The 27,698-nt window shown below is 48.5% G+C and overlaps 1 protein-coding gene and 1 long non-coding RNA gene across 5 annotated transcripts in view; one reads left to right on the forward strand and one right to left on the reverse strand.

Annotated features, from left to right (window-relative positions):
* Positions 1 to 394: 394 nt before the first annotated feature.
* On the reverse strand, positions 395 to 27,050 carry ATP6V1G3 (ATPase H+ transporting V1 subunit G3). 3 transcript variants are annotated; one of them, XR_005657417.1, is made up of 5 exons: positions 26,898 to 27,050; positions 26,438 to 26,550; positions 17,169 to 17,269; positions 13,088 to 13,453; positions 395 to 458 (listed from the first exon to the last, which is right to left on the reverse strand). XR_005657417.1 is itself a non-coding variant. In XM_039883498.1 (4 exons), exons 1-3 carry the CDS (start codon positions 26,517 to 26,519, stop codon positions 13,280 to 13,282), a joined length of 357 nt encoding a protein of 118 aa, XP_039739432.1. In that variant the 5' UTR covers positions 26,520 to 26,843; the 3' UTR covers positions 1,858 to 1,947; positions 13,261 to 13,279. The 3 variants fall into 3 exon arrangements, 1 of the variants encoding a protein (XP_039739432.1); XR_005657416.1 differs by lacking the exon at positions 26,898 to 27,050 and having other exon boundaries at positions 26,438 to 26,843; XM_039883498.1 differs by lacking the exons at positions 395 to 458; positions 26,898 to 27,050 and adding an exon at positions 1,858 to 1,947 and having other exon boundaries at positions 13,261 to 13,453; positions 26,438 to 26,843.
* LOC120619229 (uncharacterized) overlaps positions 3,950 to 27,698 on the forward strand; it is a 31,176-nt gene continuing 7,427 nt past the window's right edge. For both annotated transcript variants that reach the window (XR_005657419.1, XR_005657418.1), the window contains exon 1: positions 3,950 to 4,009. This is a non-coding gene — a long non-coding RNA (uncharacterized LOC120619229). The remainder of the gene's footprint in view (positions 4,010 to 27,698) is intronic.

Below are 27,698 nucleotides of genomic sequence, written 5' to 3' on the forward strand. Positions count from 1 at the left end.
GCTGGATGAGAACCCCAGAAATTATTTCCACTTAATGTAGATAAAGAAATCGATGCTCAAAGGTTTGATTTCCGTCCTACAGTCTCTCAACAGTGAGTAGAACGAAAACCAGATCTCGGCTTCCCTGACTCACTGCTGGAAGCTCTGCCCTCAATAGGTGAGCGGCCCCCGCAGACGCGGGACCTGCCCTTCCCTTTCCCTGTCAGGCACCAGGAGGCCGAGGGAGGGCGAGGCGGTGCATTTATCCACAGCGAAGGCGGGAGCAGGAGCGAGCGACCTGGAGTTTATCATTGCTTTTTATACAGCCCAGCAACCACTCATCCACGTTCCCGGACACTTGCCATCTCGATTCTGATCATCGATGATTCCATATTTTTAAAGCCTTCCATGTGCATCTGTAGGAAAATTCTCCACAATTACGTTATGTTGAACACCTGGCCTCGCCGAAGGCACGGGTCCTGTGGAAAGAGTCATTGGTTGAGCTGATAATTCTTTCCGTGTGATACATGGATTGCTTCATAGATTGGAAGACGCACAAACACATACACACACGTCTGCATATTTACAGACAGAAGATAAACCATCTAGTAAAACATTATTTCTACACTACCATAATTTCTCTGTCATCATATCTAATTAAATGGTGTCACTAACCTTGGCTACTTAGAAATCTGAACTAAGATTTCTCATCATAAACAAGATATTGTTTATGTTTTTTTATGCCAGCTTCCAGCACAAAAATATTCTTAAGAATATATTTAGTATTTAGTTCTGGGTTGTGATCTTGGACTGTTTACTTACATGGAGAGTACAGACTGTGCATACACATACACGCATGAAAAAAACACAGAAATATGTAAAACTAGAAATTCCCAATTTTTTGTTATTTATTTTTTAAAATTGCCTATGTTTAGGTTGTACAATGTGATATTTTAGAACCCCAGATGTTAATCAACGGATTAAGATTACTTACAATTAATAAGTAATGATGATATTCAAAGGAAAAAATAAATTTTACCTCCGGATTGAGAATATATGCTATTCTAAAACTGAGAAAATTTTGTCTGAATGCAATTATCACTCTAAGAATTCTTCGAGATTCTTCATTTTTCAAATCATAATGTTTTTACGATCTTTTGGGGCGGCACGAAATTAATCTAGACGTGAAAATAAATGCAGGTGCAATTACGATAATGGGCGTCGAGATTGGGTTCGCATCGGGAAGGAGTGAAGTTGGGAATAAACCTCCGGAGGGGTGACACGCAGATGTGAAACCGAGGATGAAGCTTGGCCTCCTGACCGTGGCAGGGCCGTGTCACGGGACCAGCGGAGTTGCAGGCTCTCGATGCTATGGCAGCAGAGGGGCTGCTACGGGGAAATTCGAAGGCCTTCGCCTGACCACACATCAGTGAAGTGACACGTGCAAGGAATTCAGCGTCTGAATAAGCTGATAGGAAGCTGCTGACTCAGCCGAGATGGTGCGATCAGCTTTGTGGGCAGCAAAGTCTGAACGACTTGGAAGAGACCGATGTCGCAAAGGGTGTTATGGGCGTCACTGTCATTTAAAATGCCACAGTTTTACATTGAAATGGCAGTGAAAAGAAGCAGCAAAGATGAAGTAAGTAGATGGAATGTCTTTCGTAGGACGGAAAAGGTTTAATGGATGCCAAAGAATGCCAGTGGCTTTCTTCTCTGGAAATTGAGAAGACGCTTCCAAAGTCATTCTGGAAAATGTCGATGCATCGTGGACGCGCATCCCACTCGGTGGTTCAGCATATGTTGCTTTGTTACGCCTTATGGGTGATGATCACATTATTATTTAACTTTTGCGTTGTTATTTGATTTTCCATCACTGGCGCTGACTTTGCCTCTTTCATTGGATTGCAGATCGCTCCTGTCAGAAGGCTGCACCCCCAAATTTCATTCCCCGTAGCACCTTCCATGTGCCTACGCAGAAGAGAAATTCAGGCAAGTATTCTTAATCTATGATTTGATGCTTTTATACTTGTTTACATCTGGTTTAATTAAAATACATTTGTAAAGCTTCAGATACGACGTGTTACTATAACGAGCGTGTTTCGCATATGTTCAAAATTAGATATGTAAGTAGCACGTGCAAGACAAGGTACATGAGATATTTTTATACGAGAAAAACAACTGAATTCTTACTTAAAACTAAAACCTTATTTAAGCATGTAGGTCGATTTTTAGGAAACTGGACTCCTGTCATATGATTAAAGAATAGAAACATAAAAAAAGGTTTTGGGCCACTAAATATTGAATGTCACAGAATTATTATTTTTTCTGTGTCCAATCTTTGCTAGGAGTGAAGAGACTACTGATCGTTTCATTTGGATAACTAACTGCATCTTACTGTCGATGGATTTGTGACAGATGCATAAGAATCTCACACGTTTGTTAAAAACGGTTCAGTCAAGTGGCTCTGAATTTCAAAATTGCTTGCTCGCAAATAGCAGGTGATCTATAAACACTTTAAAAAATGATGAAGAGATGAATGAGTTAATACCAAAACCTTCGAATAGATGACCCCCAAGTTTTAAGGTCTTGGCTCAGTTAAAAATGTTGACCCGAGTGGTTAGAAAAGAGAACGTTTTTAACATTCATTATTTTTCTATAACATTTGATAAATAAAATAGAATGTGACAGTATTATATTTATACATGGAAATATGTATATATATTTACAGCTTTATTGAAATATAAGAGACAATTAGTGCTCGTATTTACATTGTACAATTCAATGAGTTTTTTTTTTATTATAGTTGCCATACTATTATATATTGATTTCAGTTTCTACAGCATAGTGATTAGAGATCCATATAACTCACAAAGTGACCCCCCCGCTACATTTAGTGGCCCTCTTCCCCCTTACATATTTATTGCAACATTGCGGACTGTTTTCCTTAATCTATGCTTTATAATTCCATGACTATTTTGTCACTATTTGTACTTCTCGATCCCTTTGCCCTTTACCACCGCCCCTCCGACCCCCATCCCATCTAGTAGCCCTCAAAATAGTCTCTCCGTCTATGAGTTTATTTCCCTTTTTGTGGCCGTTGCTGCTATTTATTTTCTTCTTTCGATTCTACGTGAAATCAAGCGATATTTGTCTTTCTCTGTCGAGTTACTTCATTCAGCGCAACGCCCTCTAGGTCCGTGAAGGCAAAATCTCTTCCCATCCCCTTCCTTCTCGTCTGTGTGTGTCTTTTAATGTGAAGTGAGTCTCTTGTAGGCGGCGTATGTAGGGGTCTTGTTTTCTTATCCTTTCAGCCCCCCTATCTTTTTGGTTAGAGGACTTAATTCTTTTCCATTCGAGGTACTTGTTGATAGGAATGTAGTTGTTACCATTCTTTATTCACATTTTTTTCATACATGTGTTTTCTTCTTAAAGAAGCCTCTCCAATATTTCCCGTAATATTGGGTCGGTGGTGATGAATTCCTTTAGCTTTCCCCTCCCCCCATGGGAAGAGCTTTGTCTGTCCTTCGACTCTAAATGATAGCTTTGCTAGATAAAGTATTCTTGGTTGTAGATCCTGGGTGTTCATCGCATTGAATATTTTGTGCCAAGCCCTTCTGTCCTGCAAAGTGTCTTTTGATAAATGAGCCGCCAGTCTCATGGGTGTTCCCTCGTAGGTAGCTAACTGCTTTCCTCCTGCTGCTTTTTAAGATTCTCTCTTTGTCTTTAACCTTTGGCATTTTAGTTATGATATGTCTTGGTGTGGGCATCTTTGGGTTCTTCTTTCTGGGGACTCTTTGTGTTTCCCGGGGTGCTGGGGACTGCTGGGGCTGAGGGCCGAGGGGACGGTGGCAGGACCGGACCAAGCAGGTGAGTGGACTTGGCTAGGAGCTGGATCACATGCAGAGGGGGAGAACAAAAGTAAATGTGCTGGGTTTTTTCTACTGATCACATTCAACTTCTGCATCATTGACAGGAATGGAACAGAAACGACGCTGAATTCTTCTCGTCGTGTCCCGTCTGCGACACACAGGTCAGTCCCTGTCACTAATGGCGACGTTCGCTTTGATCACCTGATTAAGGCGAGTCTTTCAGGCTCCTTCCCAGTAAAGTTCCATTCTCCTCTTTGTAAGTAATAAGGGCTTCTGTGGGGCGATACTTTGAGACTCCGTAAGTACCCTGTTTCTTAACAATCTTTCAATTTAATTAATATCAGCGTGACTTCGTGAGTTGTTATTTTATTCAGTGAGTTGAATGATCTATGCTCAAATTATCTCAGATTTGCCAACGGGAATCCCTGCAAGCTCCCGCTGTGTCCTTGTAACACGTCCCCGTCGTTCTTCGATGGGGCCTTGAAAGGTGGGCGTCTGTAGGAACGGCTTAAGGTGGCATCCTCTGATCGCTCACGTTTTAATGACTTTGGGAACTGACATGCCTCACATGAGCTCGACGGGGGTGGCTTTAGCCATTTCCCCCCGAGGAAAGAACGGGACGAACGCAATTTACATTCTGCGACGACTAACGTGCGTGTCTACCCCTCACCTCTGTGCTTTGATCGTATGGTTGACAATGGTTCTTTTCTCTCAATTATTTTATAATCACTTTATGGGGCTATGTGGATATGTCGCGTGGCACTCACAATGCGTAGCTATTCTTGAAGCCAAAGTTCTGGTCGGTTTCCTTTCCTCCCTCTTCCCTCCCTCCCTCCTTCCTACCCTCCGTCCTTTCTTCCTGAGGGTAGGTAGAGGTAGAGAATTTTACCACATTTACAACTAGTTTTGGGGAAAAAAATAATATGTTAGTTTCATTCAAAATGATAATTTATAAGTTGGATTTTTAAAATGTTTTCTTTTGGAACAGCCTTCTTTACAGCAACTTTGCCAAGACAGCACAGAGAGCCCTCGCATGCCACGCGCCCGTGCCCCCGACCCTAACGCTGTGCAGTGGCGTCACGTGTGTCAGTTAAAGAGCCCGCGTTGCCACGCCGTTAAGTACCAAGTCCGTACGTCATTCCCATTTCCTCGGTTTTCCCATACCATCCCTTTCCTGCTCGGGACCCCTTTGGGATGTCACATAGCACGTGGCCATCGTGTCTGCTTAGGCTCTCCTTGGCTGGGACCCTGCCCTGGCATTTGAGGACCGTGACAGTTTCGAGGCGTGCTGGCCAGCCATTTCACACGACATCTCCCACTTGGCATGTGTCCGATATCGCGGCCAGGGCGGTGCTCAGGGCTCGGGGGAGGAAGGACACGGCGACATGTACCACCGCGTGACTTATCGTCGTGTGACCGTCGGGCTTCGTCACAGGGAAGTCTCACTTTCCCCCGCTATCCACACTGTGCCGTTCGGGAGGAGGGCGGTGTCTCGGGCCACACGGAGGAGTGAGAAGCGATGTCCCACCTGCAGGCGGGCGGGGGGTGTCCGTGTGAGCCGCTTGGGTTCTTTCTGGACGGATTTGTCTACCTCCCTCATTTCTATTTATTCAGTTGTTTATTCACATTAGGTGTTCATTTTACACGCTGGGTTTCACAGATTTTTAGATTATGCAAAGCGTGTCTGATTTAGTTTAGAACGCAATCATACTAGCTGGACGCCCACCGCTCCTCAGCACGTACCCCAAATTCTGGCCCAGGAACTGCTTCTGTGTCTCCCTCCAGCCCCTGGGGGTCCTCGCGGACCATTTCTTCACCCGGGGAGCCCCGTCCTCAATTTGTCATCAAGCGCACGTCGGTCCGTCACGACCTCGCCTGCTTGATCACAGGACAGTTGGCCCCTCTCTTCGTCCCCTTGGCAGTTTACGGCATCTGTGGCCCGTGGTGGCATCTGTCCTGTCAGCTGGTGTTTGTCGGCCTGTTTATCTGTCTCTCGAGGGGGTGAACCCATTATGACACTGGCCATTTCTTATGTACTCCTCCGTCCTTCGGTACCTGGTGCCCGGCCTGGTGTAGACGAGGCTCTTTACAATATGTCTGGGCAGATGGACAAGGAAAGCGACTTGGCCAGTTAGCAGAGTCGATTCTGGAAGCCCCTCTGAGTCCCGCCGCAGACGTGGCCTCGCGGGTCTCCCTTCCGAGCGGTTTTCGACTCCTCGTAACGATGTGTCTACTCGGATCCTCTCGCTTTCCAGATGCCAGCGTCTTATAAGGCCGGGGCACTCCTGAGGGGCTGGGCAGCGAAGGTCCCAGTGCACAGGGAAGGAACAGCCTTTTGCTCTGGGAGGGGATGTGTCCCCTGGGCACGAACGGAATCTGGTGACCTTGGCCTCATTAGGAGGCTGCCCTGCGCCACCGAGCTGCCCGGCCACGCTACGAAGGTGGCGGGGAAGGAGTCTAACAGATGCCGACGTTCACTTTGTCACATAAGATCCGCAGCCCGTATTGACGCACACAGACCAGCTTGACTGTCAGTCAAACAGCAGTCGAGTCAGCCAACAAGCGTGTCTGGCTCTTTTTTTTTTTTCTTTTCCTGACAAGACTTTCAGTGCTGATTGGACTGGTTTGTGTTTGCAGAAACAGTCATACTTCCTGTGCCAAAAGAGGATGCTTTTCCTTCACCGAAACTTAATGAAATAGCTGAATCCCATGAATCTGTGTCCTTAAGAATATGTGTCAGACAATCGAATCTGTTAAGAATTCTCATCTGTTTTTCTCCTCGAGAGGCGACTGGGCCGGTGGGTTCCAGTTAAGTGAGCGCATGGTGCCCTCTGGTGCTGCAGAACGGCATGGAACACAGAGGAGTTTTAAGTCAGGCGCTGGCCGGCAAGGCCGGGTCCCCGGTTCTCTGTGGCAGCCTGTCGCCTGGCTGAGTCAGGACACCGCGCTCTGGCTTGGGGTTAGCGCTCCCGGCTGACTGTGCGTTGACGTTACCCACACTTACCGGTGCGGGGAATCTTCGATGAAAGTACGTCTGGGAAAGAATCCCCCACACGTAAGCAGAAACATAGGTCCCTTTGCTTTTATGAGTTTTAAGCATGAAAGGAACCCACCGATAAAACCAAACGGTAGTGCCCGAGATAAATGATGGAAATCCCGACTTTAGGAAAATTTAGTCTCCTCCGGAAAATAGAGGGACCGAGGACAGATGTCGTTTGAGTCCGCGGACTTCTGAGAACGAATATTCTCTGAGTCTCTGAGAACTCAGATACAGCGGGGACAATGTTCACCGAGGGGGGACGCGTCTCACAGAGTAGCAAGTTTCTCTGCTTCTGCTTCAAGTGAACCGGCCGCTCCGGACCGAGCAGTCTCGGCCTGGACCGCCCTCCCTCCCCGCCGGTTTCAGAACCGGGTTCAGAACGCGCCGGGAAGCGTGTGCGGGAAGCGTGTGCGGGAAGCCACTTTCGGTTTGCGGCCCCGTCCGATCAAGGCGCAACCTTTTTCACTTTGTTGTTGAAATATGGTAATATTTCCGAAGCCCGGGGGGCCGGGGGACGGGGTGCGACTCCCTCTCCCAGCAGATCCCTGAAGGGCTGTCGGCCCCATTTCGCGGGAGCGGGAGAGCTGGCACTGGGCACCGGTGTCGCACACTCCTGCCACCCGACCCCCACTTCGCTCTTCTCGTGGGGCTCTGGATGCTTCGGTGGAAAGGACAGAGTGGGAAAGGGCGCAGGAACGATTCCGTACGGCCTCACGATCCTGGCGTCACTCTTTCGAAGGGGCGGGATGCTGATTGTGAGAATCGCGAGCCATCGACTTCGCCGGCGGACCCCTGAGTAGACTGTCAGTTACCGCCCAGCACTTGATGAAATTGCTGATGGACAGAAACGAGGCACATCCCGCAGGAGGAGCGTCACCCTGGCACCTGTCATCACGCGGTGGTGCTCGTCACGAATGGCCATGGTCTCTTCGTTTGTTCCGTTGGGCGTTTTCTTATCCATTCTGACTCATTTCGAATAATTCGCTCTTTGGTTTTAATTCTGCCGGAGAAGCAAAGTCGTATTTTGTACGGATTTCTCAATCGAAAAATACCTAAATAGTATACGTTTTTTAGGACCCGCTCAATTCGCGTCCCTCGCTGTGGACCAGCCATTCACCATCGTGCAGCAACGTTAATCAGCGGCGGTTTTCCGAGTGTCCTTCCGGTGGCTCCCACCTGTCCCCAACTGCCCCCCCGGGGGAAAACCCTTGCCATTGCGGAATGATGTCGGTGTGGATGAAAAACGTGCTCAAATGCTACAATATTTACGACTTAGTCCACCTGCATTAGCGACTCATCGCCACTTACTGGGAAGCAGCGGCGGTGCAAAGCAAAGCCAGAGGCGGTGAGGCAGCTGCTGACAGCTGTGCCCGGGCGTCTGCGAGCTCCGTCAGCGCTCTTTGCCCTTGGCGAGGAACTTAGCCAGGGAACAATAAAACGCATTGTTGTAGAACAGTCCCGGGTACCCAGCCTGCCAGTTCACGTGTCTCTCTGCAGCTGCCTTGACTCAGGTCCCGAGGGCAGAGCTTGCAGCCTCCCCAGCCTCGCTGCCTTCGAACAAAAGTGTTTTGTTTCAGGCTATTCTATTGGGTAGGTTCCTGGGGGTGTTTTGAGGAAGACTGGGGGGGAAAAATGCACTTTTTTCTTTTACCTTGTTTTTTTTGTTTGTTTGTTTTTGTTTTTTGTTTTTTTGTTTGTTTGTTTGTTTTTAATAACAACAAATCATGAATTAATTTACCCTGCACAAAACGTAAAACGAGAGACAAAGCCTCTGGGATCACGTCTGAAAGGGGCTGGCAGCCAGAGGAAGAGAACGTTTGTCAGTTAGAAAAACATGTTTGTCGGGCTGGGTTGACTTTTTCTCATCGTCGAAAGTCTGCATCTGACTGAGCTGTTGCGTTTTGTGGCTCAAAGCAAGGTCTGTCCACACTGTGGTTGGCCCTCCCGCCCGGAGCCTGGGTCCCCAGCACTGTGCAAATCTGCGTCGATGGCAGATGCCAGAATCCTTGGCTGTGCGGGCAGAGTGAGCTGCTGCCGAGTGAGCTGCCAAACACCAGCGTTACCCAGAAAGAACTTGCAGTTTGGAATGGGCTAATGAAGTGATGATTTCTGTATGCCTCCGGAGCAAAAAGCGGGAGTTATCTTAAATGGCATTTTCCTGCTTTCCTGAAAAGGTCCGCCTCCCAGCCTTTCTAAACATGCACGGTGCCAGACCCAAAACCATCCTTCGTTCTGGACACCTTCACCTGTGTCATGTTTATGTCATTTTGGACCCCGTTGGTAGATCCTGGAAGCCATTCCAATCCGTGTCACCTGGAAATTGACACAGAGCCTCACTCACAGTATCTGCTAAGTAGTAATTTGTCAAATGAATGGATTTATAAAATATTCTAGCAACATAAAGAAGAGACTTCTGAAATTAAGTTCTGGTGAGGACAGTGCAGGATAATATGGCCCAAGTCTATTTTACCGTTTGTTTTTTTGTTTGTTTGTTTGTTTGTTTAGTTTTGGGGCGGTCGGGCAAGACGTCACAAATCAGACCGAGCTGGCCGCTCTGCCTGGCAAAACCAGTAGGGTCTGCCGGGCAGAGAAGGAACAGAGACCCCATAGGCAAAGGGAATGGCACGTTGTCGTGGCACCCGCCTCCGTGCGTCCCCTCACGAACACCCCGCTAAACGCTGCTGCCACTGTCCCTCGAGTGTGACCCTGGCTCGGCGTGACAGGCGCATCTACTTACTCCCTGGCCGGGGCGGAGAGTGGGGGGTGGTGGCTCACGTCTGCCACCTGGCGGTTTCTCTTTCCTGTCTGTGTGGCCACAGGCAATGTCGAAAGTCCCTTCGCAAGGAGTTTTGACCCAAGTCGCGTCCAAGTTTTAATCAACGAAAATCACAGCTCTTTCAAACCACCGAGTCCTGTGGCGTCGCCGTGGGGAACGCGCTCCTCGTGGCGGCTGAAATGCGCATGACATCGGTGCCGGGGGTTTGGACGTGTTTACATTTTCGCTTAGAAAACGCTTTTCTGAACTGCGACTACAAACTGTGAAGTGGCGAGCAGGCGGGTCTGGAGCGTGGCAAGGCTCTCGCGTTCACCGTGAGCGCCGCTTAAACGGCTTCGCGCTTTGTCTGCGGGACACGCATGTCCCTAGTTATCGATCACACATTGATAATGATAACGCCTGAGCAGTTGTAGCTGCTTTTTCGGTGGAAACGCTGGCGTCAGAGAACAGGCTCTGGTAAACTTCTGCTCCCTGGGATCCTACGTAACCGAAAATGAACCGCGTGCCTAAAAAACGAGACCATTTCATCGCGGTCTACGCGCACTGACTGCGCAAGTACATTTCAGTGCTTCTGCCAGCTCGGCCCATCCGGGAGGTGGCGGTGCTGGCGTAGCGTGACTCCCTGACCGTGTGTGTGTTTGGGTGCTTGCTGATAGAGAGGAGAAAAACATCAAACCTGGAATCCGCTCGTCTCTCTAAATTTCTGTAAGCCGCATGGTCGTGTTTTCGTTTGCCATGGAAACGCGTGAGAACTTCACGGAATCCTTGTTCATTTTAGAGTTTCTGATCGTGCAAAGGCTCAGAACAAGAATGAGGGGGGATCCAAAACACCCCAGCTTATTCCGTGTCTGCGTGAAGACCGTACGAACAGAAAAGGCGTTTGAGGGGAAGTGTGTGTGTAAAAAAAGTGAACTTTTTTTTTTTTGGTGACCGAGAAAGCTCTCATAAGATAAGTGAGTTATCTCTGAAACGTGTAAAACCTTTTTCCTGTGTCAATAAACTAAACCCTGGCAGCTCTGCCATCCGGGAGAGCGTGAGGGCTCTTGGAAAATGACTAATTCGGTTAATACAGTTGGACAAAGATATGAAACCAGATCTGAATGTAAAACTGTGTGAGTTACAGAAAATCTAGGCTGCTGGGGACAGGCACAAACTCCTGCCGCATTTAGAAGTAGAATCACTGGAAAAATTAACCCACGCTACCGAAGTAGGGGAGGCGGCTGTAGGAGCAAACGCTGCTCTTTGAAATTGGTCTGATTTCGTGCATAGAATTAGATGGGGAAAGGCCTGTAGAAATCATTTAATTCGACATCCTTTTGTCTATTAAAACATTTAAAAAGAACCTGAAGCTCAGGGAGAGTGAGTGAGTAGAGAACTTGGGGCAGAGCTGGGACCAGACACTCTGTTTTCGTCACTCTGTCTTCCGGGCGTGGTGGCCAGTTTACCGCCGAGAAAGCCCTGTGCTGATGCTAGCGTCTGTCTCTATGATGTTCGAAGCTTAAGAAATTGTCCTGTCTCCTGTGCAGGCTCAGGAATTTATTATTATCCTGGGCGTTTCAGACAATATACTCTACCTTTTTACATCCGGAATAGTGACATCTTGATGGTTTCCATGAGGTGAAATATTTAAGGTGTTTCTCACGAGGTGTTCAAGGTCCATCACCAGCCCGTTTTTTTACAATTCCCTTTTCACGTGATAACTTTTTAAATGAGCTGTTTTTCTCCTTGCTTTGCGTCTCTCAGCTCTGTGGGTTCGGGTCATGGGGTCCCCAAGTCCGTGTCGAGGGGGACGTCCTGCAGGCTGTCCTCGTTTTCAGGAGGACGTTTACTGGATGCCTCAGCCCCACCCTCAACCAAAAAATGAAAGTTTGGGGACAGTGTTTCTAGGAAACTCTTCTGGCCATTAATCGGGGACTCTAACAGCCTTTCTGGTAAATGGAGAAACCTATCACACAAAACCGATAAACCAACCTGTTTGGGTTTCTTGCTCCAAAATGGGAAACAGAGGGAAACATTTCCCCAATGGGAATACGGAACGGAATATTTCTGAGCTTTTAAAGCATGCGGCAAACGTTTTCTCTTCGGTTGTTCCGGGGAAAAGCAAACGACCCGCACCCAGGCAGCGCAGACCAGCGAATGAGCAGAATCCTTCCGGTTTCTATTCGGAAACGGGGTCCGAATGGTTTGGTAACAGTTACAATTTATGACTTAAATTTCGTTTAGACCAGAGTTAAAATTTGTCTGCATATATTATTGGAAAATCAGAGTACCCGGGATCCTTGGTGGTGTAAATATAGAGGGTTTTCAGGGGGGCAGCATGTGAGTAATGAAGAGGGGTGGGGGTTAAAGAGTGGGGACGCCGGGTCCTCTCGCCGGGTCGGAGGCTTGGTGCCACCCCTGTCACCCAAGCAGCAGCCGGCAAGTTCCTCGATCTGTTCCCCATTTTGTAGATGGGACGCCAATAACTGCCCGCCACGATGGGATCGAGATCATTCCTACATTTCACTTCAAGTACCTATGGCTGTCTAGGCGACTGGGTTCATGACATGCTGTCTTAGTTTGAAGGCTGCTATAACCTAGTACCACAGACTGGGGGCCTTATAAACAGCACACGTTTGTTTTTCATAGTCCTGGAGGCTGGAAGTCCAAGGTCAGAGAGCAGGTGGGGTCGGGTTCTGGCGAGGGCCCTTCTGGGTCGCAGACGGCTGCCTTCGCCTTGTGCTCTTGAGTGGAAGGGAGAGAGAGAGCAGGCTCTCCAGCCTCCCGCTGTGTGGGCACCAGTCACACCCACGAGGGCCCCAAATACCATGATCGCTTCAGATACCATCACCTTGGGGGGTAGGTCTCAACGGCTGAATTTGGAGATCATAACACAACCTACTATGCCTCCTGAGGGTTTTTTTTTTTAAGCCTAAACATCAGGTTATCATTTACTTTTCTTTTAAAATTATACTTGAAAGAGAAGAATATCTGGTTAGTTGAAGTTAGGCAGAGAGATGGTTATGTAACCCATTTCTCTATCCATCTATCTATCCATCCATCCATCATCCCTCCATCCATCATCCATCCATCATCCCTCCATCCATCATTCCTCCATCCGACTTCTCCTCTGTCTGTGCAGTCCTCAGCATGCTTACTTGAGTTAGTGGTAACATCTTACAAGTGACGTCATTGATGAGCGAGTTGAATAAAATCCTTGACATCTGTTCCCTTTTGTCTATGTGGGAGTCACAATTATATCTTCCTCTAAAAGCATCTTTTAACAACTGCAATTAAGAACCCATTTTCTAACTTGATAAAAAAGAAGAAATTTTAAAAAACCCCCACCCACAAAAAGGAGTCGAGTCCATGTTTTTGTCAAGTGTCAAAAAATAGTTACTCTTCCATCTCGACTCACTGCAAATTAAATGACAAGGTCATTACCTGTTACCGGGAAGAGGCGACGACGCTTTGTTTACTTTTAAATTCAGTGCAGATGGGCGAATTATGTCACATTGAAATGTGTCGGTGTCGAGTAAGTTTAAGATTCACCTTTCAAATTTGTTAACGTGAACACGAAGCCAAAAGCAGCCAGGTGACACGCATACACACTTTACCGAACGAGAGGGAACATGCTTAATTGGTGGCTCTGTAGTTGACGTGGATTTCCGGTTTCACGTCACAGACCATGTTCAAAACTTGTGTTAATACACTTTCCACGCACGCATTGTAGCTTCCGTTCAATTCTTTTATCTTCTCTAGCGTCTGCTTGTCTATTTCGTCGGAGAGATGACTCTGAGAGCCCATTATCTATGAAAATGAAACAGACAGAGTTCACTGCACTGTACATCACATTAAACTTTGTTTTATCAGCTCAATTTAGCCTATGTATCCGTGGTTGTTCTACAGCGTGCACATTATGTTTTATTTTTCCAGAATTTTTCAGAGAATGGATAAGATCCCCAATGTTATAAGTGGGATGAATAAAGTTTCCTAAAAACATGGAAGCTGGCCATAGCAGGTCGCTTGTCCTTCAGATGACCTCCACACAGTACAAACTGAATGCAATTTCACTATTATTACGCTATGTATAGAAGTTTTTTTTAATATCATATTTTCATGTATTTATAACCATTCTCATTCAGTTTTTACATCTTCCCTATGGCTTTCTTTCTGAATTGAAAGTCTGGAAGATAGAGTTGAAAGACATCATTGAACTCATTTTTGCTGGTTTTAAAGGGCAAATACTGGTTCGTCAGTTTTTTAAAAAAATTATCTGAACTGATTAGATCTTGTTTTTCAGGGAGATACATCCACAATATGCCCAGTAAGATACTTTTACATGCACAAATGTATCTTTTTTAAGCCATGTAGGAGTTTAAGTGAATGAATGCCAGCTCTATAAAGGCAAGGATAAGTGTCACCTTATGCACTGATGAATTACAAGTGCCTCAAACACCACCTGGCACTTAATAGATGCTCAATACAGATTTGTCTAATGGCACCGGATGAGCAGATCTCCAGGTGTGACAGAAAACTTATGACCTGTGTTCTGTTGCTCTTAGTGGCAGAAGCCTGCTGCCTGAATATTTTGGGACTCTACATCAATTAGAAACTGACAATTATGTGACTGTAATGGTACGTTTGGGTCAAGGGTGCCACGAGAGGACTTTTCCATGTTAATTTTCAAAATTTCAGTGTCGAGACTGACGTGTCTAGCTTTACAGCACAATGACCGATAGTGTTGGGGAAATCTTTCAACACTCGATAAGTTTCTTTGTAAGTTGTCTGAAAGGTCCTGTTTAAGAGAAAACAGAGGTTCCGGTGCCATACACTGTTTTGCATTCTCAACCTGTGGTTGCTTCAAGGAAACGAAATGCTTTGATGATATGAATTCAGGAAGAAAGATTAAAGATACAAAAATCTTTAATATGCCCAAGGCGCTCGACCACTTTCTGGTCTTCTGTTCAGATTCATGGTCCACGGTCACGTTCATTGCATTCAGGAGAGATTTAATTTCCCATCGTAGTCTAGATTTCTTTTTAGCAATGCAGCATCTTCTTCAGTAGATGTGAGGTTGGGTAGAAATGGTAAGGGAAAATTAAATCTCTGATCTAATAATATTTGTCGATATACAACCCGCAGTGGGATATCTGATTCTGTTGATAAGTCAGAGGACTCAAAAAACCAAACCAAACCAAAACCAAACCCACATGCATGTACAAGAGCTAAAAAGCAACAAGGAAAGTTAACACCGAGGTGCACGCACACCTACAGCAGGCAGCAAACCGCCTTCCGGGGTCTGCTCCCAGAGCTCCCACTCGCCCTGGGTTAACAATGGCGAGATCTGGCTGGAATGGCGCTGTGTCGGCGTGTGGAGGTCACGGGCAGGAAAGATCGTCGTTAATGGTGTCACGACAGGCTGAGGCCGGAGCACGTTGACCTTGCTGTGTGTGCTTTTGATCGGCTCGCTGTAAAATTGGCTTAGAGCTCTAATTAGAAGAGCAATGTGGCGTTTTGATTCCTCTCCGAAGCAGAGAACAAATGTCTTGAACCAGATTTGCATCTTGAGGTTCTTCTGGAGAAACGCCATTTTGAGATCTCACCCAGCCACTTTCTAAAATGATGGTCGGTTTTGTTATTACTTGAAAAGAAGTAATACATGTATTAGAATCATCCGACCAGGATAATAAGAGCTGGTTGGTGGGAAGAATGAGTGTTTTCTCAGCCCCCGATAGTCGTGGTTACGACAGGACTTATCAGGAAAGATAAAGGCACAAGCAATGTATATTCGTTCTTTGAATGAATATTGATTGTATATTGACGACAGACAGATACTATATTGCAATATTGAGGAAAACAACAGAGAATAAGGCAGACAAAGGAGCCATTTTGGTGCTTACGATTCAGAAGGAAAAATGGGCAATAAGCTAAAAATGTAAATATGTAATATATCCGGCCGTGGGAAACGCTATCGCAGTGTTGGAGGAATTCGTTTTTTATGAGAGACATAATTTTAGGGAAGGTAGCGGGGAAGAGGACCTAACAGATGAAGGAAAGATGGACGTGTCTAAAGCAAGGATTACAGCGAGCGTGCGTAGCATACGCAAAGGCCCTGTGGTGGTGGCATGTTCGGGCCCTGTGGTGATGGCATGTTCGGGCCCTGTGGTGGTGGCATGTTCGGGCAGTCTGTGGTGATGGCATGTTCGGGCCCTGTGGTGGTGGCATGTTCGGGCAGTCTGAGGAGCAGGGAGACAGATATGATTAGCAGAGAACAAGCAATGAAATGACACGGGCCGTAGAAAACATCACCAACAACCAAAGTCGCTGTTGTCGCCGGTTGCTGAGACGTCTACTGCTGTTCCTTGTGATTTCCTTTTCGACTGTCTGGCTTCATCCAATAAATCTTTCAGGAAAGTATAAAGACGTGCCTTCTCCTACACTCGCATTTAAAAAAATATCTTCCGTTTATCCTAAAGGGTAAGCGCCTGAAATTTTCAGAGCCGACAGCTTAGAGAGAGAGCCAGAGCCGAGCACGGCGGGCTGTAAACGCACAGGTGGACGCGGCATTTCATGATTCCTCTTTCCAAATATTGGTAAGAAGCATTTGTTTTTGCTGAGTGGTTCACTTATTCTAGAAGGACTTTTTATCTTAAGGAACAGCCCCCAGGGGAAGAGGTTTTCCTGCCCTGGGATCCGGGTCACCTAACCTGACACGAGCTCCACACCTTCCCCTTTAAAAACTGAAGCTGTAAACAGAGAGGTTTTCCAACTGCAATGTCGGCCTTCCGGACGGGGCTTTATCTGAGGCCAAAAGCAAATATTCACATCAACTTTAGAATAGCACATGACGTTTAATAATTTCTTTTAGTCCATGTCGCAACATGAAAAGAAGGTGTCGGCTCTGAAACTTTCGTGCCTGTATTTTTTACTGTCAACTGCAGGTATTTTGTAAATGCTCGTGAAAGAAAAAGCGTTTTTTAATACTTTTATGAAAGATTTGTTGCACGACCCATCCCAGCTGAAAAGGGAACACCAGAAGACTTTCCAGCAATTTGCAACGCTGTCTCCTTCGATCGTTTGTAAATCCTGAATTCACCAAAGGAAATTCGGCCCAACAAACTCACTCTGTGACACTGTGCGACACTTTTTATTGATTCTGCTGGTAACATTCTTACACAAAAGATACATTTTCTGAAGTTTTTTCTTGCTAAAATATGTTAGTCAATGGCCTGTGATACGAATAATACTTTCGCTGATCTCTTCAACTTGTGTATCTGAAAATAAGATTTTTCATATATCCCGTGTATGAGATAATGACTATTGATTGGTACTTGGGGACAAATCCAAAAGCCTTGAAACCGAAAGTGAAAAATCAGCAATTCGGTCATGTTTAATACTCAGTGTGATATTCAGCCTTGGCCGCACTGTATCTGCTCAGTCCAGTGTGTGTTCCGCGTCCCGCCGTGTGAACGTTCACCTTTGGCGGCCCGCGCCGCGTGAACACCGGTGCCGTCTCGCTTACCTTGGACTGCGTCAGCTGGAACTGCTTGTCTCTGAGCATCCTGTACTGGTCGGCCTCCGCCATCGCTTCATCCTTAGCCTGTTTTATTCGCTTGACTTTTCCTGAAATTTAACAGGGGCGGAGAAGGAATGATATATATTTTTCAATATACGTGGAATTTCCAGCTAGATTTTAAAACGCGTAAGGTGAGGTGTACATTATTCATTATTTTTTGGTGATTTTTTTTTTTTCTAGAATGGCAAGCGTCACTAAAAAAAAAAAAAAGATGTTAAAAAATTTCCTTATTTTTTCCCTTGGATTCTTTAGAACGTGGAAATGACGACATATTCTCTCACACCTCCATGTTTAAATAACGTATCTGCCCACCGCTCACAGCGGTCACAGGCAGAGAACAGATTTTCGCTGTCACTTGCTTGAAAACACATTATTTGGTCAGGTTTTCTGTCCGGATTTGCTGCCAGGAACCCCTCCATCCACACCAACTGGATCTGATTTAATGCTGGCAGAGGTCCAGACCCCGACCCTACAAACTTGCAACTCAGACTCTATCAAACCGACTTACAATTTTTTAAAGCGTTTTATTGGGATTTTTTTTTCTTGCCATTTCTCGACTCTAGGATGTCTGATTAAGCCCTACAACACATCAAAGTGGATATATATATATATATATTTTTTTTCCCCTAGTAGCTTGCCCTGAGGGGGACTTGAAAGTGGTCGTAAAACCAATCGTTTTTGATGGTTAGGAGCTGAGTTAAGTAGCTCTCTTTGCTTTTATTAAGAGCAAAGGTGTAAGCCTTCAGCCGGCAGACAGCATGGCAGATGAAAGTTTCAGACAAACACAATGCCGAACGGGTCATTAGCTAAGCACATGACTTTGGGGGCAAGCAGAGGAAGTTTGGGGGGTTATAGACTAATATTAATTGCTGCTATGCCCCCGCTACCCACCACCATAGGCACTGACGCTCTGTGATCATTAAAACCTTAAAGAAACTCTGAACTGTATTAAAATTCTCCTTTTCCCGAGTCTGCTGTCTGTCCCTTTCCCTTAAACACCTTCAGCCTTTTCTATCTTGCATAGTTGCTTCTCTCTGATAAGGTCTCTGAAGCGTTTGTTTGTGATTTTTGTCAAAGGTTTCTTATATCGTGTGGACCGTGAACTGAATAACCGCGTTCTGATTAAGTAGCATAGAGGAAAATCTCACGGTGAACTTTTATCCGTCCTCTGGATACACGTTTTCATGTGCCTGTGTTTCTGGGTGTCTTGGTAGCAGCCGCGTGCGGATGGTTTCTAAATTTCTCTCCCTGCGAGGCGTGAGCTGCTTTGCAAGTTACTGTACATGGACGGACTCAGGAGCCATCGAAACGGGTCTCTTTTAATTAATGCCTGTTCCTCTCGAAGGGGCCTCGATAGACCTCACTCAGAACAGATATCGGCCTCTGTCTTTATTCTCTTTAAAATCCAAGGTCTGCGGAAGCTCGAGGTTCAAGGACGGCTCCCGGCGGCACACCCCTCTTCCTTCCTAATGCCCGCTCGTGACCCTTCCGTGTACACAGGGTCCCGTCTTCCCTCCCGTCCTCACCAGACACCTGGGAGGCCCAGACGACACAGGTGACAACTGGCAGAGAAAACCAGTCTGTGAGCCCGGCCCGCTTCCTTATCACTGCTTGTCATTAGCGTCGGGACAAACATATATTTACGATTATTAACGTTTTCTTAGTAATCCTAGGTCGCGCGGGGCACGTAACCGTTTTATAAAATAAGTCCTGTAAAACATCATCTTAATTCCATAATATGTAAAAACTGCGCTTTCGAAGTCGGGGCTCTGAGAAATAACAAGAACAACAGGAGAAGTTCTCCCTCTAAGCCCTGGCCCCGAACCACCCAGCTCCCGCTTAGGGGGCCGTGCGCGGGCTCCTGGGACTCGGGACTGCGTGTGTCTGGGACTCCCCGCCACAGCACGGGTCACCTGCTGGTGCTCATTCGATTAAGCAGGAGAGCCACGGGCGGGCGGCTTCCGGCCCAGCTGCGTCCTGGCGAGACTCAGCCGCTGCCCGCGTGAGCCGGCAGACGCCACCGTGATATCATCCGGGGAAGAGCCCGGAGCCCCGAGGGCCCCGTTTCGCCAGAGCGGATGCCAAGTGCACGCATCGGGTCCGCCCCCGGTGACCTCCGCTGGCTTCGCTGGCTGCGAGCCAGGGCTTCCAAATTTTAGCATCAGACCTCTTTCTTCTAAAGCATGAGGAGCATGGCTGCTGGGAACCGAAAGGGGTTCGGATTCTTTCTCGGGGCCTTCTGAGTCACACGCGGGGCGGCCAGATAGAAATACGGGCGTCAAATAGTTGGTCCCCAAGCGGACCCAAGGTCACGCAGGCTTGTCAGGCCCAGTTTTCAGACTTTCGTTTTAGGAAACGAGCTTGCCTTGCGCATTATGATTGATTTTACATGCTGCCCAAGCCACGTGCGGGGCAGAGCAGAGGAGGGCGCCTCGCATCGTCCGGCCACCTTCACCACCCACCCCCCTTCCATGCAGCATCCGTCAAACACCTACGACGTATCACGCGCGGCGTAGAAACAGGGCAGAGGCCGGCATGTGGGACAGCCCTGCCACCGGCCGGCACGCACAGGGTATTTTGGAATGACGTACGTGCTGCTCCAGCTTCCAAGAGGAACATTATAAAATACGTAAAGCTGTAAAGCAGACACACGCTCGACTGTGAAAACAGTGCAATGCGCACCTCGATTCTATTCATTTTGAGACAGTGGAAAATAACCATGTCTATGGCAACTTCTAGAAATCTGAGGACTCCATGCTTCCCCTTCACCCCAACAGTCACGTCTCACGTGAGCGGAGTCGGAAATAGGAACCGACAGACCCAGATACAGAGAGCGGGGCTCAGAGAGGGCTCATGGGGTGTGCAATGTGTGCGCGTGTGTAATGTGCGCCAGTGTGTGTATGCGTGTGTGTGTGTCAGCAGGTGTGTCGTGTATAGTGTGGTATGCGTGTGGCAACGGTGCTGCGTGTGTCTTGGCATTAATAAAGGATCGCGATGTGTGCTGCGTGTGTGCAGCACTGCGATCAGGTGTGTCGTCATATTATGTGTGCACATGTGTGTGTGTGTGCACATGTGTGTGCGCGCCCGTGTGTGCGTGTATGTGTGAGTGTGTGTGTGCGCATGCGCACACGTGTGTGTGTGTGCGTGGAGGGTGGGGACGATGTTCCGGGAGAGAGCCGTAAGCGGAATAGATTTGTGAGCTAGGACAGACGTGGGAGCGCACAGTCCCTCTGGGAATCAGTACAAAGGCAAGAAGGCCCTTTCTGAGCTCTCCTCGGGGACTCTGTAAATGGTGCCACCCGACCAAGGTCATTCGTTCATCTCTGGACACTTTGCTTGCTCCGCAGACAGATCTGGTCCACGTTTCACGAGCTGCTGCGGAGGCGAACCCCGTGGCATGTTGCTCGGGCTGCTAGCTGAGTTCTGGAACCTTCTTCCGGTGGGGAAGATGGGATTTCACGTGCCATTCCAGACGGGGCTCAGAGCTGCACCCCAATCCCGCCCTAAGATGTCAGCAGCTTCGCATAGGGGGCGAGGCAGTTTCTGAACCTGAGTTTCCTCATCTGCAGAGCAGATCTCATAATCGACCAGGAAAAGTCAGCACAGGGACTAGGAAGAACGCGTTACGAGGGCGAAGACGGGCCACGCGGTAATTCGGAATCATTATTAGAAGAACAGGCGCAGTTGCCGGGGGCCTTTTGCAGCGAGTGAAGCCTGAGTTTGTGGAGAAGCCCTCAGAATGTCACCAAGGACGCCTCCGTCGGCATCCCCGAGGACAGCCAGTTGCGGCTGTTCGAAGCCGCTGGACAGACAAGCGTGGGGCCCAGGAGAAAGGCCTGGAAGGGAGACGGAGGTTTGCACGTGCCTCTGGGTCTGTGCGTGTGCTTGTCGTGCAATGGGCTGGGGACCGAAATCGAGGGAGAGTGGACAGGGGGAGGAGAAAGGGGGCCGAGGCCTCACCCCAGGGCAAAGCCAACATTCAGGAACGAGAAGAGGCAGAGACACAGAGCAGACGCACGGGGAGGAGGCCACGTGATCCCACAGGCGGCGATTTGAACACTGTGGCTCCAAGCCCAGGACGCCGAGGTGGCTGGACGGCGGGCACGGCCCGGGCGCGCCCTCGGAGCCTCCAGAAGGACCTGTCCTGCTGGCGTCTTGGATGTGGACTTCCGGCCCCTCGAGCCGTGAGATGACTTAGTCCTGCTGTTGGGAGCCACACGGTTCGTGGGACTTTGTCACAGCAGCCCCGGCAGAGTAATGCAGAGGCGCAGTGACGAACAGGGACGGCGATGCCAGCTGGGTGTGGCAGGCGGAGCCCGAGGGCAGGTGTTCACGCGAGTGCGTCACCTGGGCAGAAACCCTGACGTGCCGTGAGGACCAGGAGCCCCTCGGGCGTGTTTGGAGACTCCTCCCTGTTGCCACAAACCAGCTTTGCTCTGTTCCGCCACCCAGAAAAAACAAACGACACCCAAAAAACCCCCAAACCAGCAAAAACCTTTCTCGGCTTTTCGGGGTTGTTACTATTACGACAGAATCAGCCTGGTTCAACAAGTGCCATATTTCGCTCTCCTCCCACAGACATCAGAAACACGTGACTTGTCCTGGACCAGCACCCCCACTTCTATGTGTTGATTAACGAACAATTTTGAGTCACCGGGAAAGGAAAACAACCGCCTCATTCGGTGTCCGATTTGTCCCCCGTGTAATTTATCCATCGATCTGCTTCTTGGGTCTTGTCTTCGTTTTTCCTTTATTTGTACTTTCCTTATTAAAAAAATAAAAATCACAAAGAGTTTTGTGTAGATCCTGGAATGAGTAGAATCAAATGGAATTAATAGATGAAAATGGTCTGTGGTTATTATTTTAATACGACCCACTCGAAGAAATGAAAGTCCAATATACTTACCAATAGCCCATTAGTCTGTGGGCTGTAAGGAAGGAGAAGGGGTTTACAAGCCCACAAAACGCACGAGACAGGGCCGGGAAGTTCCAATGCCACAATGCGTATTTTACTAGTTTATTAGAAGTCATGTCCTCCTGAACCAAGATACCCACTTGCATCGTGAAGAACTGACTAAATCGAGGGGCTTGCTTAAATAACTCAGAGTATCTGCATATGTGAGAACAAATAGGCAGTTAGCTGATTTTAACAGACCCACAAAAACTCATCCGCGTTGCTGTACTAGCCGATGTATTATCCAAGTCGAAAGTAGAAATACTTCCTTAGGTGTTAATTTTGCCCTAGAGTGTGATTCAGTGAGGACCTCGTGGAAGACTGTGCTTAAGAGACCGTTGGGGGCTTGTGCTACTTTTTAGAACCTTTCCGATGTACCTGCTTGTTCAGTTTTTCTCGTATTCGAATATTTGCGTTACCTGCCGTGTCTCTCAATCTATATGCCATCACACAAGTTGTCATTTTGAGTTGAACACAAATGCTATTTTCGGCAGCTCCCAAAGTAGACAGATGGTTCATTTGTGGGAGGGACGATGGCGCATGTTTAAAAATAATAAAACACGGGTTCTTCACGCGGCGTCGACCCACGTGCCTCTGAGCCTCTGAGGAGCATGGCGGCCGTGCAGAGCCGTGTTCTCCACGTTTGTAAAAGAACTCGGTTCTCCTCACAGGGCCTCACTGGAAGTAAAAGCATCACCTATTTCAGAGAAACACGAATCTTCGCCCCTCCTGCTTCTGATGGGACCTCAAATTCCTAATCTAATCCCGATCGAAGATACAGGTCATTGCCCCACACCTGGAGATGCGAGGCAGGTCTGATGTTCCCGTCATGAACACGTAACTTGTCCTGGACCAGCACACCCACTTCTATGTGTTGATTAATGAACAATTTTGTAGGCAAAAGCTGTTAACTGCAAGTGAGATCATTGAAACTAATGCCAACCTACTGTGACTCCATCTGAATTCAACCGACCGGCGAGGCTGCTTTGCCCATAGCAGTCTGTGTGCGTGTCTGAACTAATACGTATAGTTAAATCCGTAATCAGCAAATAGAGGCAAATAGCTGAGCTATTTGTCACCTCGCCAGGAGCCGTCCAGGTCTTCCTAGCTCCAGGGCAAGCTGGCCCACAGCTCTCGGAAATTGCAAAAAAGAATGAAACTAGCCCATTCTAGCCCATCCTTCCATTGTTATCATAGTAATACACAAGTATATACATTACGTATATTAAAAATAAAAGCAACTACTTAGCGTGCACTCCACTATCTTAGGCGCAATTTCCAACCCTCGCAGCGTCTTGGCTGTATTTTCATTTCACCGAGAGAAGAGATCAAAACTCAGAGCTGCTCCGCGGCATAGACGAAGAAACTCAAGTTTATGTGAACGAGCAAACAGAAGGCCAACGCTTCTCCTGCTCCGCTGCGTCACACGCCAGGTGTTCCAGCCCCTTCGGGCTCTGCTCCCGCCCCTCGCACGGTCCCTCCCTGTGGCCGGCGACTGTCGGCGAGGAGGGGGCAGCGTATTCCATTTCCAGACCTAACAACCAGCCTTTCGGAGATTTTTCTGATCCACAAGGTCCACAGCCTGTCTCTGCATCCCTAACGGCCAAACGCCTGTGCCATAAACGGTGTCGCGTAACAGCCCTGGAGCTCCGAGCCGGTCGTCCTTAATGGAGCATGGTAATACTTGTGCAGCGTCACATATAAATTCTACCACCTTATTAATCCTGCGTTTTCCCGAAACGTTGGCCACGCGAGTGGCTCTGTGTTTCCTCTCCCTCCTTGTGGCCGGCCCTCCCTCTGACACACGCTCGGCTGTCCTGCTCCGGCTGGGGCTGGGGCTCAGGACAACTTCCCGAGGGGCTTTCAAAGAAATGGGTTTAAGAAAGAGAAAGTGATCAGAGAGAGACCTTCCGTCACCCGTTCGCCATGGAGATTTCATGGGTTCTCATCCTGAGTCTCTATGTGGCCTTCGGACGTGGCAGATTTGCAAGTGAATCTCTTTATGGACAAAAAAAAAAGTGGAATATTTGGGTCTCTGAAAACAGCGGCCGCCAGCACGTCCCTTGTCCCCCTTCCTCCCCACGTCTCCCTTTCTGCCCCTCTCCCTTCACCCTCGTCCGCGCTTTTCTGTCACTGGCGTATCCTTCGCGGAAGAGTCTGGGCCTTCTCGTCAATGAATACATCAAAGTGGCTTAGAAATCAGTCGGCACCCCATAAATACTTATGAAATTAAATAAAATGCACGAAATGAAAACTCGTGAAATATGAGAGACCTTACCAAGCGCCAGATCCACAGAGGAGCGCTTTATAAGAAAACGCCTCCGAGCCGGTGACAGACAACGGGCCTCACAGCCCAGCCCGTCCGAAGCAAAGGGGACAGACCGACATTCTCTGGAGAACCGAGTGCAGAGGTGACTTGTTGAAAGTCAAAATAGTTTCCAAAACGCTTGCGAGGCCTGGCTATTTCTATTATGGGTTGACTCTTTGCTTGAATATTCATGAACAAAGCCCAAGGAAAAAATACACAAATACTGAAGTTCCTGGCACACACGATGAACATTTTGTAGACGAACAACTCGGGGTGCCTTCCCCAGCCGTGAGGAGCGACTGTCCACGCGGAGCACGCTCACCGGAGGGTGGCGGGCCAGGGAGGGAACTGAAAAAGGAGAGCTGGCCTGTAAGGATCATGCCAATCGTGCGATCATATTGATTACGTACGGGCTCGATACAGTGTCTTTTTTGTTTCTTCCATAATAAGGAAGCAAAGGTAACATGATGCTCACGTTTTAAAACGAGCTGTTCTTCTGTCCTGGACATTTCTAAGGTGGTTTATGAAATCTGAATGACAGGAAAGGGAACTTTCTACCCTGTCCCAACCGGCGGGTCACAGACCGCTCTGTTTTCTGTAAAATCGCTCTCTGCTCGCACGAATCGTCCGCACGGCTGAGGCGATGTCCGCGTCCATCATCCCCCGCCTTCCTCGCCGGCACCTGTGCGTGGAGCCGCCCCTGTGGTGGTTGGTGCCCACGCGCTGGGCGTTCGGGAAGGAAAATGGGAAACCTTGGGAGACGAGACGGCCTCCCTCCCGACATCCTGCCTGGCGCCGCGACGTACTGTCCCCACAGCCCGCTCAGCACGGTCAAACGAGCTGTGTCCGTCCCTGCTCCGGCCCAGTCACCACGCTCATGCAAAGAGTAACAAGAGCCACGTGTCAAGACACGGCCCCTGCCTTGCTCGGCTTAGAATCTAATCAGGAAGATGTAAACGGCACGTTATCATAGATTAAGTCGTGCTAGGACACGGGACAAAGGGAAGACACAGGTACTGGCCCAAGCCACCGGCGTAGGAGCTGCAGGTCTGCGCTGTTGGCTGACGTTACAGAAATGACACACGTTTTGTGCGGTGAGGTTGTTAAGATCTCGGGGTGGGTATCAGGCCCCACGCAAGTCCTGAGTCTAGCACTTACCCCCCGTGAGGACTTGGGCAAGTCGCATCATTTCTCCGAGTGTCATTTTCCCCTTTGCAAAGAGGGTTCACGTGATGATTAACTAAGGTAAGCACGTGATCTTTTCTATTGTTCAAAATTACGACCTTTGGCAAATTATGGCCTCTCAGCTGCTACGCGCACAAAATGGGGATGCTGGGCGCACGTGGATATCGAAGAGAATAAGAAGGCGGTTGAAGTTTATCGAGAACGTTCCGTGTGTGAGGACACGGATGCAGGACAAAACAAACAGGAAGTTAGAAAACGAGAATAAAATGGACATATTTTTAAAGCCATCAAGAGAGGGACGACGAAGAGCTGCTCACGGTCACTGTCGCAATTTAACGGAAACAGGAACGGATGCTTACAGAGGACAAGTAACTTGCTCACGCTCACTCACCAGCGAGCAGATCATTCTGGAAGTTGCTTATCTCTGAACCGGGTCACAGTGTTGAGACACTGGGGTGTGGTGGCATTAGGGAAGTGGCAGGCGAGGCTTAAGCCTATGTCCCCATAACTTCAACACTTCTTATCACTTTGTTGCACACATGGACTCTCAAAGGGATGGGTCCGAGTTAGGGAACTTTGTCCCCTCCCGGTAATGGTGGGGGGACATATGACCGGATAGTTTCCACGAACTGGCCAAGGTCGCAGGGAGAGAGCAGACCGGGCTTTGAAGCAGACGTGGCCTGCCCTTGAGCTCCGTGCTCAGCTCCGGGCACCCCCTCATCCACTCTGTGACAAACCCCTCACAGGTCAGAGAGAATGGAGACTTACTTTTCTTGGCGTCCTCCAGCTTGTCCTTGGCCCTTTTCTCCGCCTGAAGGAGCTGGTGGATCCCCTGGGACTGGCTGGCCATGACGGCTCACTCACTGCAAGGCCAGCAGCTTCTGTGAAATCAGGGTAAGGGACAGGTCTGTTTATCCTCACAGAAAGCACCACATAACTCAGGTTGTGGTGTCAACAGTGAGCTCCAAACACAGCTGTTTGTCCCCAAATGGCCTGATTGGCCAGAGAGCTGGGCCCCAAGGAGAGCCCAAGGGTGGAGTCCAGCAAAACAGGTCCGTTGACGCGGCGAGCTGGGGCCCTGATGCCCCTGCCAGCTTCGGCTCTTCTCTGTGAAATCAGGAGGTGTCAGTGGGGCGTTGAGTCTACTTAAAAAACACGAGGTCGGCGTCTTTTGGACAATTAACTTTGTTCCCTCTTCTTTCCAAAAAGCATCGACTTGTGTACTGACCTTTCCTTCCAGGTCGTAAGGCCATACGCTTCGTCCTTGTCTACGCGGCTCTGGCTTTAGATCTTTCTCTTTCTTCGTTTCTAGCGATTCGGTTACCTGCGTGGGACAGGCTTATTTACCATCCGCCAGGGAGGCGACTTCCTGGCTTTGTGCACGGGGGGTGGGCTCGAGAGCTCTTCCTTTTTGCCCTCGGCCTCCGGGGACAGGCATGAAATCGTTTCTCGGGGCGCGCATCGCCCCCAAGTCGTGCCCTGTGCCGCAGTCCTGCAGAGGTCCTGCCGTGGTGACGACCCCGTGTTGAGGGAAATTACAACCGTAGGTTCACAGGTCCAATTAAAATCATCTAAATACACGTTTTAGATCCCTCGGTTCTCACGGTGGGCACTGTCCTCAAGTAGGTCAGTGAGATCCATCTGTCCCGATCCGGTTCGATCCGGCAGTGATGGGACAAATGGGAGGCCTGCCACAGCGGAGAATTAGAAAATGTGATTTCTACCTCCCTGAAATTTGTATTTGAAATGAAAAGGTAATCTTTGGACTTAACGGCCAGGGTCGTTTTGTCGTTTGTTTGTTTGTTTGTTTGCTTGTTTGTTAATCCCTGAAATAATCTGCAGATTGGAGTCTCAGACACCATCGCTTTCCCACAATGCACCTCTAGTGCCCCCCCCCCATAAAAACCAGGTTCGGTTTCTGCAAACACGGCCCGGATGTAGAGATGGCCGTAAAGCAGTGTGGGGGCGACATGCCATAAGGCTTCAGCAGTCGCTTCTCCTAACGGATGGGAGCTGCCTCGCCCCGGAC

Source organism: Pteropus medius, unplaced genomic scaffold (assembly GCF_902729225.1).
Source record: "Pteropus medius unplaced genomic scaffold, Ma_sr-lr_union100, whole genome shotgun sequence".
In the NCBI taxonomy this organism is placed as follows: domain Eukaryota; kingdom Metazoa; phylum Chordata; class Mammalia; order Chiroptera; family Pteropodidae; genus Pteropus; species Pteropus medius.

Excerpts from the sequence above, each read along its gene's own strand:
- ATP6V1G3 (XM_039883498.1), bottom strand. The coding sequence starts at position 26,519 with ATGGCCAGCCAGTCCCAGGGGATCCACCAGCTCCTTCAGGCGGAGAAA. Across the intron at positions 17,270-26,437 it reads GCTGGAGGACGCCAAGAAAA|GAAAAGTCAAGCGAATAAAA; the intron begins GTAAGTCTCCAT and ends GTTAAATTTCAG. Across the intron at positions 13,454-17,168 it reads TCCAGCTGACGCAGTCCAAG|ATAATGGGCTCTCAGAGTCA; the intron begins GTAAGCGAGACG and ends TCATTTTCATAG.